Raw genomic sequence first — 13,237 nt, 5'->3', positions numbered from 1 at the left:
GAAGATAAATGGACCAGCCTCTCTTGCTGAACGTGGAGGCAAAGAGCTGAGAGTTGGCTTAGATGGAATCTCTAATGGCAAAAAATTCTTTGCGCTCTGTGTGCGGAGAATAGGAGAGTATAAGAATGTGATATGTTATCTGTCTCCCACATAAGCACCGTTTCTGGAGATGCAAATGTGTGTCACAGCTGGATGGAATTGTCTTACAGGAGAAGTACAGCCAGGGTTCAGTTTACATTTGAATGAATGTACAACTTTTGTAGCGACTTTGAAACTAGATGGCTCCCCCCTTCTTTTCTTTATTTTTTTAGAGAATTTCCTGTAATATCAGCTAGAAACAGAATCTTTACATGTTGATTTGGGGAATATGTTGACAAATAACCAAAACCATTTTTGAGTAATGATCTATGGTGCAGATTTACCCCCCTGCAAATTGCGGTTTTAAAATGAAAAGATCTCTCCCCTTCCTGTTGTTCAGTTTCCTTTCTTTATGTGCTTTAACATTGCCTTATCAGTACAAAGGCTGTACCAGAAGAAGAAGAGTTTGGATTTGATATCCCGCCTTTCACTCCCTTTCAGGAGTCTCAAAGCGGCTAATATTCTCCTTTCCCTTCCTGCCCCACAACAAACACTCTGTGAGGTGAGTGGGGCTGAGAGACTTCAAAGAAGTGTGACTGGCCCAAGGTCACCCAGCAGATGCATGTAGAGCAGCAGGGAATCGAACCCGGTTCACCAGATTACGAGACTATAATAATTTATAATAATAATTTATTATTTATACCCCGCCCATCTGGCTGGGCTTCCCCAGCCACTCTGGGCGGCTTCCAAAAGAATATTAAAATACTATAATACATCAAACATTAAAAGCTTCCCGAAACAGGGCTTCCTTCAGATGTCTTCTAAAAGCCTACCGCTCTTAACCACTACACCACACTGGCTAATGCTAACCAGAGTTTTCATTCTTAACCAGGGTGCGTACCCCGGTTTCAGATGAAGATAGAACTTCCTCAAAGTTTAGAAGGGAAGAAACTGAGGAGTCTTGAACCTGCCTCCTCACCCTTGTGGGGAACCCCTGGTTGTCTTCTGCATTGAGTTTAATTATTTTCTAAACAGTCACTCAGAATTAGCATTTTGCTAACATATAAATTGATGAGAGAGAAAGGATTTTGCACAGATTTTTGGAAACTCCCCAGTATTTTCTAAAGAATTCCGTAAAGAATGCACAGGGAGGTTTTATGCAAGCATTTCTTGATCAGACCTGTGTTGGATTTGAGAAGCTGGTTAAAGCCACTCATTGCAAATGGATCTTGCAATGGAGAATTACTGGTGGTATATTTTATTCTTAACTGCTCCTAGATGCTAGAGGTCGGTGGCCATTTAGTGGCTTCAGAGATGCTCCCAGAAGTAATGGGATGGATAGTGCCAGAATGCTTCTCTTTGGATTTCTTTTGTGATGACATGGAGAGATAAGTGGATACCAGATGCTTTGGACACTGCCCAGGAAGTATGAAAAGCGGAAGCGCTTCTCATTCACACTTACTCACAGCTGCCGTTTCTATTTTAATGTAGAAGAGCCTACATTTGTTTCCCTTTTGAAGAAATTATTTGTGAACGTAATAAAAAAATTCCCTTGTTATATTTTTCAGCGAGTATGAATTACGAGTAAAATGATGGACTTCTGATTAAATGTGAAAGATGCTTCAATTTTTGTTTTTAAAAATGATTCATAGGATGAGTTTTGCATTAACACACATATACAGGCCATCAAGTTCAGATAGGCAGTTGGGGTGGGGAGATGATATGAAACAGACCAGTTAATCAACAGTTTATGTGCCTACAAAATTGAGTGTTGTGAAGTATGTCACAAAGAAAACAACAGACCTGACAGACCCTGTCCCTACAAAACTCTCACTCTCTCAACTGACAGGATCACACCAACTATCTTAACCGTATGTCATGCACAGTGCCCCCTGATGTCTGAGTGCACAGTGCAGGTATCTGTGCAAAGTCTTCTGGAATGTAGAAGGGTTCCAGATTTTGTGGACACCGTCATGCATACAGCTGTATATGTGAAAGCTTCCTCATTGCAGACATGCTAAATGTGTAGGCATCAGGAGGTGAGGCAAGCTAGCATTTGCTAGTAAAAGCTACTCAGCATGGCTGATCTGTTCATGCTCTGATGGAACATGTGCTTCTTATGAACAGTGCTAATATTTTTAGTTAATCTGTGGGTTTGGTTGGACCATCAGCCGCTCATGGTAGACAGCATATCGGAAATTATGAATCATGAATTTGTCCCTTGGCACTGGGATATTCCCAGGGGAACTGAAGGAGGCAGTGGTGCGTCCGCTCTTAAAGAAAACATCATTAGATCCTTTAGATCTATCCAATTACCGCCCAGTTTCGAATCTTCCATTCCTGGGTAAGGTGATTGAGAGAGCGGTTGCTGAACAGCTTGGTAGGTTTCTGGATGAAACATCTGCTCTCGACCCATTCCAGTCCGGCTTCCGCGCTGGCCATGGGACCGAGACAGCTTTGGTCGCCCTAACAGATGATCTCCGCAGGCAGCTGGATCGAGGCGGGTCGGGGCTGCTGATTCTTCTAGACCTGTCAGCAGCCTTCGACATGGTCGATCACGAACTCCTGGACCGCCGCCTTGCCGACGTGGGGATCCAGGGCACAGTCCTTCAATGGCTGCGCTCGTTTCTCTCCGGTCGGGGACAGAGGGTGGCGCTTGGGGGGGAATTGTCATTGCGCCACTCCTTGGTGTGTGGAGTGCCTCAGGGTGCGATTCTCTCCCCGATGCTTTTTAACATCTTTATGCGCCCCCTCGCCCAGCTTGTCCGGAGTTTTGGGCTGGGTTGCCATCAGTATGCCGATGACACCCAACTCTATCTGTTGATGGATGGCCATCCTGACTCTGCCCCAGACACACTGACCAGATGTCTGGAAGCTGTGGCTGGATGGTTACGTGGGAGCCGGTTGAAGTTAAATCCTTCGAAGACAGAGGTCCTCTGGCTGGGACGGAGCGATATGGGATTGAGGGGGCAACTCCCGTCTCTTGCGGGGGTGCAATTAGTGCCAGCATCATCCGTGAAGAGTTTGGGTGTAATCTTCGATACCTCCCTCTCTATGGAGGCGCAGATTACAGCTATAACAAAGGCGGCATTTTTTCATCTCCGCCAAGCTAAGCAGTTGGCTCCTTATCTCTCTCGCCCTGACCTAGCCACTGTGATCCATGCGACGGTCACCTCCAGACTGGATTATTGTAACTCGCTCTACGTGGGGCTGCCCTTGAGACTGACCCAGAAGCTCCAGCGGGTGCAGAATGCCGCGGCGAGACTCCTTACGGGGTCTTCGCTGCGAGATCATATCCATCCAGTGCTGTACCAGCTGCACTGGCTCCCGGTGGAGTACAGGATCAGGTTTAAGGTGCTGGTTTTAACCTTTAAAGCCCTATACGGCCTAGGACCCTCGTACCTACGGGACCGCCTCTCCTGGTATGTCCCACAGAGAAATTTACGGTCTGCAAATAAAAACACCCTAAAGATCCCAGGCCTCAGAGAGGTTAGGCTGGCCTCAACTAGAGCCAGGGCCTTCTCGGCCGCGGCTCCAATCTGGTGGAACGCTCTGTCACAAGAGACTAGGGCCCTGCAGGACTTGACATCCTTCCGCAGGGCCTGCAAGACAGAGCTGTTCCACCAGGCCTTTTGTCAGGGCGCAGCCTGACCCCCTCCTCTGGCAATCTGCACAAAATTTTGCTTGATGGTTGCCATTAATTTGATTTTAATTTGATTTAATTAATTTTATAATGAATGTTTTAGAATGTTGAGTTATTTTGAGTGTTGTTAGCCGCCCTGAGCCCAGCTTCGGCTGGGGAGGGCGGGATATAAATAAAATTTATTATTATTATTATTATTATTATTATTATTATTATTATTATTATTACCATAGGCTGGAGCAGTACAGTCATACTTACTTTATGATAAAGCTAGAGAATCTGATATCCCACCCCGTGCATTGAGTTTGTGCATTTGTAAACATTAATTAAGGAAAGCAAACAAGTACATTTTACACCCCCGAATATACTTTTGGTGTAGCAGTTTTTCATTAAGGAATGCAATGCTACTATTATGCATGTGCATTGGTTCTAAAGAATTATTAAAGTATAGTAATAGCCATATTTATAACATGTGTTACGTATCAGGGCAGTTGGGGATTTGGATGGCAGATTTGTAGCAAAGTGGAAGCTTTAGGGTATGAAAAGTGAGGTTTGGTTTTTAATAAAGTCATTTAGTGCGTAGCCACGAGGTACTGACAGCTTTATTTCCCTTTTCTTGCCTTGCCCTCATTATGTATGACCACCCGGTTCCCTTAATCTCTGTCAGTTCTATCCCAACTCTTCTTGATCTTTCTTCCAGTCCCGTGGCACTGAGCTGTCTTAAAGCTTCCAAGGGTTCTCATAGTAGCTTTCTAACGTACCCTGTAGTCCTCCTGTCTGTAATTTTTCTGTGTATCTAAAAATGCATATTCACCGTTGTTCTCTAATGGCAACCAGTGCTGCCCATAACAGCTTGTAGCCTGCAAGTTCTTCTCTGGGTGCAAACATTCTCAAGTTGTTCTAGAGTGAAGATTGTAAGATTCAGGTTAGTTCAGACTGTGAAAAAGAAACAAACAAACAGTATTTATTTATTTTATCTCTTTGCAAAAAGGATTGTGGAAAAAGAACGTTTTGGTAGTTTTACTGTTTTTATTGTTCATTCCGTACAGTTGTATTCATTTCATGATAAATTCCATTTGTCTTCAATGTTCCTTTTTGTTGCTTTTCTTTGTACTTAATTTCAGGGGGAGTATAAGAGGCAACTAATGATGTCTGTTATTTTTGGTGCTTTTCATTTATTGACATGGAATGTTTCAGATCACCTTACCTTCCATAGCATCAAACGTGCCAAATTTCAGACCGGCAGATCCCTCTTTTCTTACAGATACGGTAATTTAAACTGCCATTGCAGGCACAGTTTTAACTCTTTTCTAAACTGAGAGGGGAAATGGGGCAGGTAGGGAAAAGCACATTGTGAAATAGATTTTAAGAGCTTAAAGGAACTATAAGGTAATTGAGAAGCTGGATTTTTTGTGAGGACAAAGGCAAAGCCCAGCGGAACCCACAAATGTTCTGTTTCCCAAAGAGCAATGTTCATGCATTCTTGCAACAAAATTAGCCTTAATCTTTCTCTAGCCATTTCTGTTCTCTGATTATGTGCCTGTAGGAGCAACATAAAAGGTTTAAAGAGGGCTTTGTCTAAATCTATGTTATCTTTCATTCACACACACATACTTGACAGGTTTCTAATGAAAGGGGTCTCTCAAGCTTGGCAGATATTATTCTATGAAAATTATCAGAATGGAGATGGAATCCATTATCTGTGGAAGACATTTTCACTACTTTGATCTCCAGCAGTTTGGCTCTAATCCTCATTGCCCAAACACAGGATCTCATTTTACATTCAGCTTGCATCTGGCTCCTGTCCTGAGCCAAAAGATAAGACCGAGAGCTAGTCTAGCTGTAATGGTTCGTTCTGGTTTGGCAATTTACATGCAGCATAAAATCAGATGGTTGTATGTATAGTAAGTGCAAAAATGTTACTGCGTTAGGGCTGTTTGAGATAACTAAGTTCCATATTGACTTTCATAAACACCCCCTGCAGTGAAAATAGAAAAATTCCTTCCAGTAGCACCTTAAAGACCAACTAAGTTAGTTCTTGGTATGAGCTTTCGTGTGCATGCACACTTCTTCAGATACACTGAAACAGAAGTTGCCAGATCCTTCTATATAGTGAGAAGGTGGGGAGGGGTATTTCTCAGAAGGGTGGTGGGAATGGGAGATTGGCAGATAGCTGGGATGAGCCTGTTGACGACTCTTAACGACTGTAATAGGTCTTTGACAATGTCTTTGACAAAGACATTGGATTCTTATCCCATTATACATGACTAAGCCATTTCTCACTTTCTCACCCCTTGCCTTTTCCTGTAAGACCTATTACAGTCGTTAAGAGTCGTCAACAGGCTCATCTCAGCTATCTGCCAATCTCCCATTCCCACCACCCTTCTGAGAAATACCCCTCCCCACCTTCTCACTATATAGAAGGATCTGGCAACTTCTGTTTCAGTGTATCTGAAGAAGTGTGCATGCACACGAAAGCTCATACCAAGAACTAACTTAGTTGGTCTTTAAGGTGCTACTGGAAGGAATTTTTTTATTTTGACTATGGCAGACCAACACGGCTACCTATCTGTAACTGGAACCCCCTGCAGTGGTTACACAAGCTGGATTGCTCAGAGCATGGTGAAGGTTGCAGGTTTGATCCTCGTAAGGAACAGCTGCAATATTCCTGCATTTGCAGGGACTAGAGGGTCCTCAGCGTCCTTTCCAACACTTATGATTCTATGATAGATGCACATGGTCATTTGTAGTGACTAATGCAAAAGGAAAGCGTCACCAAGGCATTGTAATATTGATGTCATGTAACATATCATTCCAGAGGGCTGATTTGTCTGTATAAATGCTACTGACACTCAACAGAGTTTATCCAGGTGTAGAGCACCTTCTTACCTGAAAATCCCCTTTAGAATAATGACTTGGATCTCAGCATCCTTGGATCATGCTTCTCATCTTGGAACGGGGCTTCCCCACCTTCCATCCAGAGTCGGTTGGATCAAGCCCAATGGCTCATCTATTCCAGCATCCTGTTCTCATAGTGGTCATCCAGATGCCTACAAGTAGAACATGAGTGGAAGATCACTGTCCTTTCTGTAGTTTCCAGCAACTCCGACCATGAAGATGGAGCATAGTCATTGTGGCTAGAAGCCATTGTGATAGCCTTAATCCCCCATGAATTTGTCCAACCTTCTTGATGGTCCTGTTGTGCGCCTTCCTGGAATCCTTTGGATGAAGGGCCATCTAGAAATATAAACAAATACAGTGGTACCCTGGGTTACATACGCTTCGGGTTACATACGCTTCAGGTTACAGACTCCGCTAACCCAGAAATAGTGCTTCAGGTTAAGAACTTTGCTTCAGGATGAGAACAGAAATCATGCTCCGGCGGCGCGGCGGCAGCAGGAGGTCCCATTAGCTAAAGTGGTACTTCAGGTTAAGAACAGTTTCAGGTTAAGTACGGACCTCCGGAACGAATTAAGTACTTAACCCAAGGTACCACTGTATTTGCAAACAAATCACACAACGCTACCTTTTATGCATCCAGTAAGTAAAATCTATCACCCAGGACAATTTGTTCTGTTGAATGTCATTGCAACACAAATTTAGCCCTTTTCAGGTAATTCAGTGTGACCAAGTGAGGGGAAAATTGATGTGGGAGGCAAGGAGCTCATGTACCAGCCCTTCCCCCTCCCAAAATTATAATGTCTACTGGTCTCTCCCACTCCATTCCCATCTCTCACGTATTTAACATAAAGGTCAGATGGGGGCTTGTAAGCATGTTTAGCTGAGCAACCTTAGAAGCCTCTCCCCAATCAGGAAGCCTTTATTCTTCAGTTTATATGGATGCTAGTGATTTTAGGATAAATGAAAGGGGAAAACATTGACATCTCCCCCACCCCAATTCTTTCCTTTCATCAAAGCAAATTTTATTCCTCTTGAACATCTGATAAATGCCTGTTTCAGTTCTGAATTTATATATTTCCTGTGAAATTTGAAAGCATGTTTTTTCTTTCTTTCTGTCTGACAGGAAATTTAGAGCTGTGGTAGTTGTGTCCCTCCCATTCACAACTCCATAGAACTGGCAGCCTCTGAGGTATTGATCTATTATGGTAATACAGAATGGAAGGGAGTTCACCTACAGTTCAAGGGCGAATGAAGCGTCTCAGATATAGTTTCTGCCTTTCTGATCCCTGGGAAGGATCTCAGAAATAGTTTCGTTAATAGTACTCGATGGCACCCAGCCAAAATTTCCTCAGGTTGCTGCGTGCAAAAGGAAGTTGCTTTCGCTCTGAAGTGGCCAGGGCAATTCCTGTTCTCATTGAGCAATGTCTGAGCCCAAGTGACTGAGTACACATCAGAGCTGTTAAATTATTTTCATAATGTTCCATGTGCAGTGGTAACATTTAGACATTTAAAGAATATCATCATTCTCCGTACCTGGCATTCTCATCATGTGGGCATCACAATGCCCACAGACACCCCCTTGGCACCCGTCCTTCCCAGTTTTTAAATGGTTTTCTGAATTTCCAGTTCAGGGAGGGGGGGTTGCCTCCTTTTTTGTGTGTCTTTGTGTAGCTGCTCTGCCTGTTGGGGAGCTCTCTTTCAAATTTTCTTCTGTGAAATTTATGGTGCCCACAGCAGTTTGTTAGATTGCCAAATGTGCCACCAGACTCAGAAAGTTTGGGGACCCCCTTCTAAATATAAATATATTAGATATCATTGCCATCTCCTTATAGAACAGACAGGGCAGTATGAGCTATTAGTGTACATTCTTACGTATTCATTGTCATCAGACCATATTAAGTAAATAAATGTAATGGCGAGCTGTCATGATCAGGTGTGCAGTGGGAAAATATTGCTATGGACAGTAGCTCATCTTATTAAACTGAAGCAGTATGTTAATGATGGTGGTCATGAAATAAGAGCCATCTGGTGGCCAAAACCCATGGAGGGTTTTGAAGAATAAGTTGCAAGGCCAAGTTATCAGAAAAGAGAGGAAAAATGACAAAGACCTGGAATCTTTTCTGTAGATGACAATGTATTCTGTCTTCCATGGAGTCACAGTGCTGGGCAAGATGCATTTTAGTCTGACTTAGTGTGTGTGTGTGTGTGTGTGTGTGTGTGTGTGTAAATATATTTGTATTCCTAGACTTCACTTTAATTGTAATCTTGCTCTCTGATCTAGAGCATGGGGGGGCGATCCTTTAAAAATAATAACCCAAAACAATCAAATGACATCTGCGAACCTGATGGTATTTGGTTTATTTTTATTCCTAATGATAGTCTTTGAAGTTAAAAGAAAGAAACTTTAAAGTTAAATTTTCCATTTCAGTATTTTATACAACAACAAATGCACTCCAAGTTCTGGTCTACAAGTTACTTGTTTTGTTAACTATGCATATATAGAGTTTTGATTATTATTTTGATTATTTGTTTCTACAGTATTCACAGTCTTTGCAGAGTATGACGATGTTGAAAGCTTGGGTGGGCGGAAAAGTGATATTTATTTTGTGCGAAGGAAAAATGCTTCCTGTATAAAACGGGGGTGTGGGGAGCAAGTTATAACTGTTTTTCCAAATGGTGGTTTATTGATTTTTAAGGATATCAAAGGGCTGTTTTGCTTGGATTCCACTCAAGTACCGTTGTTGACTGACAAGCCGGCCACACATAGACCAGATGTGCAGCCTTTTTATCTTCACTGTTGTTCTATCAAAGCCAATCTCAAATGTGATAAATCACAATTTGAATGTCAGTGGGGGATGTTTTTGAAGGCTGTTACGAATTACCTTCTCATTGTGTTTCTCGTAGGTCAGCCGGGCCTCCGTGAAGCTATCTCCCTGTCCTGTATCACTAATGGAAGTGCGGGAAGCAGAAAAACTAGCCACAGCCCTTCCATACCAATAGCCCGAAAAGAAACACTTTCGTCTGCTGCTAAAAGGTATACCTCGTCCTTGAAACAGTAAATACATAAACTTGAGAAATGTGGAACACAAGTCGGAGTGTACTCAGTTCACAGAGCGGGGTTCAAATCCCTAACCATCCAGGAACCTCACTTGTGAATAATTCGCAGTAATTTATATGCCGCTTGATTGTAATAAAAACCTCAAAGCAGTTTACAAAAAGAACAAAACTATAAAATTAACCATTGAAAAAAGCAGTTTATAACATTCCAAAAATAAATAAAATCACTGATAAAATTAAAACACATTTCTACATTCTACAGGCACCACACACACAAAAAAAAGAGTCTGGCTGATGTCAGTAGTCAGCATGGGTATTATTATTGTTATTGTTACTATTACTATTACAAGTATTACTACTGTTATTAGAAATTTTAAAAAATGGCTGGCTATATCACTTTGTAGCCTATTCTGCCTTCATTCTCCCTTTGTTTTGCCTCTGTTTTACCTGCTTCCTGATTTATGGCCAATTATTTCCATTTTTGTCTATCGAAAGCCCAAGACAAAAAAAAGAGATCGGGAGGATAATAGAAGCTGAAGTTAACTACTTTTCTTAACCGTTTGCCTGATGGCCAGAAGCTAACAAAAACATGTTTGTGTGGTATTCTGATATATTTATAGGTCCTGGGTATTCTGAGCGTATTTATTTATTTGAAAGCTTTCTATTTGTTGCATTTGAAAATCTCAGGGCTTTTCCTAGTAAAGACACAAAGCTGAAGCAGTTTCTCTGCAGGTCTGTGCCATATATCTGCCATATGCCCATTTGCATGATGATGGTTGTGTTGATGTCTGCATTGTTTGTGGTTTAAATACAGCCTATGCCTTAATCCCTTCTGCCTTTGACCTACAGGAATGGCCTGTGTTGTTGTATGTGCAAATAAGTCCAAATTGCTGTTCTTTGAAATTTCATTGCTCTATCCATGGTGGAATAAGATAGTTTCGCAGTATAGCAGAGATGAGGAACCTGTGGCCTTCCAGAATGGCCAGTGATCGAGGAAGGTGGGATTTGTAGTCCAATGACATCACAAGGACCAGTTTTCCCATCTCTGCCCCAGGAGTTAATGATCTTAGCTCATGCATGCTGAATCTAATATTCCCCATATATGCCATATTAGTAGAAATGCTGCTTAAATCATCAATATTTGTAACATGTTTTAATAGCAAGCAGAACATCAGTGGTTCCTTTTGAAGTCTAGCTGTCACTTCCAAACGGGTCTTGATTCAGGATGTAACTACCCTGGAAGAGACAAAAAAGAAAGAAAGACAATATTTGATTCACTGTAGGATAACTGGCATGATGACTGTCACAATACCAGCAAGCAAGGGCTGCCAATACATCTGTCATAATAATAAACTTCAAAGTTGTTTTCTCTAGTGGTAAGACATTTCCTACGGTTTGTTTTTCCATACAATATTGCTTTGTCAGAGATCCTGGAAAAAGTTGAAAGTTAATTGCAGCAGTGGTCTACCCCCCCCCCCTTTCTTAACTTTATTTTTCAAAAATGTAAACTATAGTTGCATCCAACAGTATCGCTTTTGCTGATGGAAGTTATTTTGGTCCAATGGAGTCTTCCATCAGCAGAATGGGGAGGGACATTTTTTTTACCAATCCCTCCTCAGCTTGCAGCTTTCCATAGACTTCCAAAATCTGCTGCAGGTGGTTCAGGTATCCTGTGGGAAGAGCTAAGGAAATAGCATGGGGGCTGCAGGGCCAGAAATCTCCTCCTCACTGTTCTGCCGTTGGATGATCCCTGTTGGATCAAAGAGCCTTCCATCAGCAGAAAGGAAACCATTGGATTCAACCCTTCAAAAAATTCTTAAGGAAAAGAAATATGCATGATAAATTTGGGGGTGCATTTATTTCTTAAACAATGAGACCAAAGCTCTAGTTTATTCTTCAGAACACTAAATGTGCATCTACAGAAGGTGAGGACATATAATTTTGATGATTTAGAAATATATTAGACATAAAAACTACTCTGTTGCAACTGCTTGCTTTTTGCAAAATAATAATAATAATATGTGAACACCAATACAGTGGTGGCTCGCAAGACGAAAATAATTCGTTCCGCGAGTCTTTTCGTCTTGTGATGTTTTTCGTCTTGCGAAGCACGGTCCGTCGCAACTGCGCCTCTTCAAGCGGCTTTTTAAAAAAAGCGCAAGACTTTTTCGTCTTGCGAAGCAAGCCCATAGGGAAATTTGTCTAGCGAAGCAACGCAAAACCGAAAAACCCTTTCGTCTAGCGAGTTTTTCGTCTTGCGAGGCATTCGTCTTGCGGGGCACCACTGTACAGCACATAACAACCTATACTTGTGAGTTTCAGATGATTTATGTAATCTAAAATAAGAGCCACTTTTTATGTTTGGTAGATAAATAAAAGATCTTAAAGCAAGCTGTTTATGAAGAAAATGAATTGCATTTTTGGTTTCTGTAGCCGTTAACCTGACATATTATTTCTTTTGCACAAATGTTTTCATTGTGTTGGGTTTTCTTCCCCTTTCGCTTTTCTCCATTTTGCGTTCATTTTAAAAATACAATCTTTACCTCTTTCTTATACTTTGTTTTTCAGTGGTACAGAAAAAAGGAAGGAAAAACTTCATGGACAAACAGAGAAAAAAGAGGACTCTCATTCTAATGATCAAAACCCACAAACTCAAGCATCACCTTCACCTTCTCCCCAGCCCTCTGCACAGACTCTCCCAACACACAGGCAGACCCCAGAAGTCAAGAGCTCTGCTCCAGGCAAAAGGTTTCCTAAGTACCCAAGTACACAGCTAGGAAGTGGTTGCAACGATACTAACATTGCGCTTTGCTCCCAATTAAAAGCATGCCTATGTCTTTTATAAAACCATTTTTCAAAAGATTAACATAACCGGTTGGTTTGCACATGGTGCTAAACCATGCTTTTAGTGGCACAGCATATGTGTGAGCTGGAAGAAGGTTTAGGAGAATCTCAGACACACATGTTGTCTCTCTGACAATGACGCTCCGCAGCCCCCCAGCTCCAGTCCCTGGGAAATGGACTACTTCAGAGTTTAGGTTCACTTTTCATGAATCCTGGCTTGTTGGAACCAGGGGTCCTGGTTTATGACAAGCTCTGGTCAGTTTCAAAACAGCTTAGCTGCACACCATGGCTTTATGAAGGTGGCTTTTGATGAAGCACAATTCCTGGTTCATGTCTAATGGCTAGGGAGGTTTTGTGGGAAATGATACTTGAACCTGAGCCAAGAGGGGGGCAGAAATGAGTCCATGGAGCAGGCCCATTCCAGGCCGTGAGCATAACTCAAAGCCATGGTTTAAAGTGACATGTGAACCAGCCAAATGAAGATAGATATTCCCTTTCCTCTTTTCAAAGGAATGGCATTCCACTGTTTGCCAGAGAGTAGCTGTTCCCCCACAAGTCCACTTCTGAGCCCCAACCCCAGGGCTTTATACTACAGTAAAGCATCTGGCATGAAAGGAGAAATTCGTGTGAGAGTGATGGGGCTGACCCAAGCAGCCCTGTTGAGCGTGGACTCCCTACTCTCAGTGGCATTTGGCCACTCAACTGAATTCTTCA

General features: G+C 42.2%; 1 protein-coding gene across 3 annotated transcripts in view; it reads left to right on the top strand.

The window, feature by feature from the left end:
* The window catches only part of EML4 (EMAP like 4), a 96,844-nt gene that overhangs the window by 30,288 nt on the left and 53,319 nt on the right, over window positions 1–13,237 (top strand). For 2 of the 3 annotated variants that reach the window (XM_082217396.1, XM_082217395.1), the window contains exon 3: window positions 9,527–9,656. In XM_082217396.1, coding sequence (XP_082073522.1) covers window positions 9,527–9,656 — 130 coding nt within the window. Of the gene's footprint in view, window positions 1–9,526; window positions 9,657–12,247; window positions 12,428–13,237 lie in introns of all 3 variants that reach the window. The other variant, XM_082217394.1, reaches the window with a different exon arrangement.

This window comes from Podarcis vaucheri (genome assembly GCF_965113315.1).
Source record: "Podarcis vaucheri genome assembly, chromosome: 3".
Classification (NCBI taxonomy): domain Eukaryota; kingdom Metazoa; phylum Chordata; class Lepidosauria; order Squamata; family Lacertidae; genus Podarcis; species Podarcis vaucheri.
Note: the sequence above shows the minus strand (reverse complement) of the source record. Positions and strands in the feature narration are given on the sequence as shown.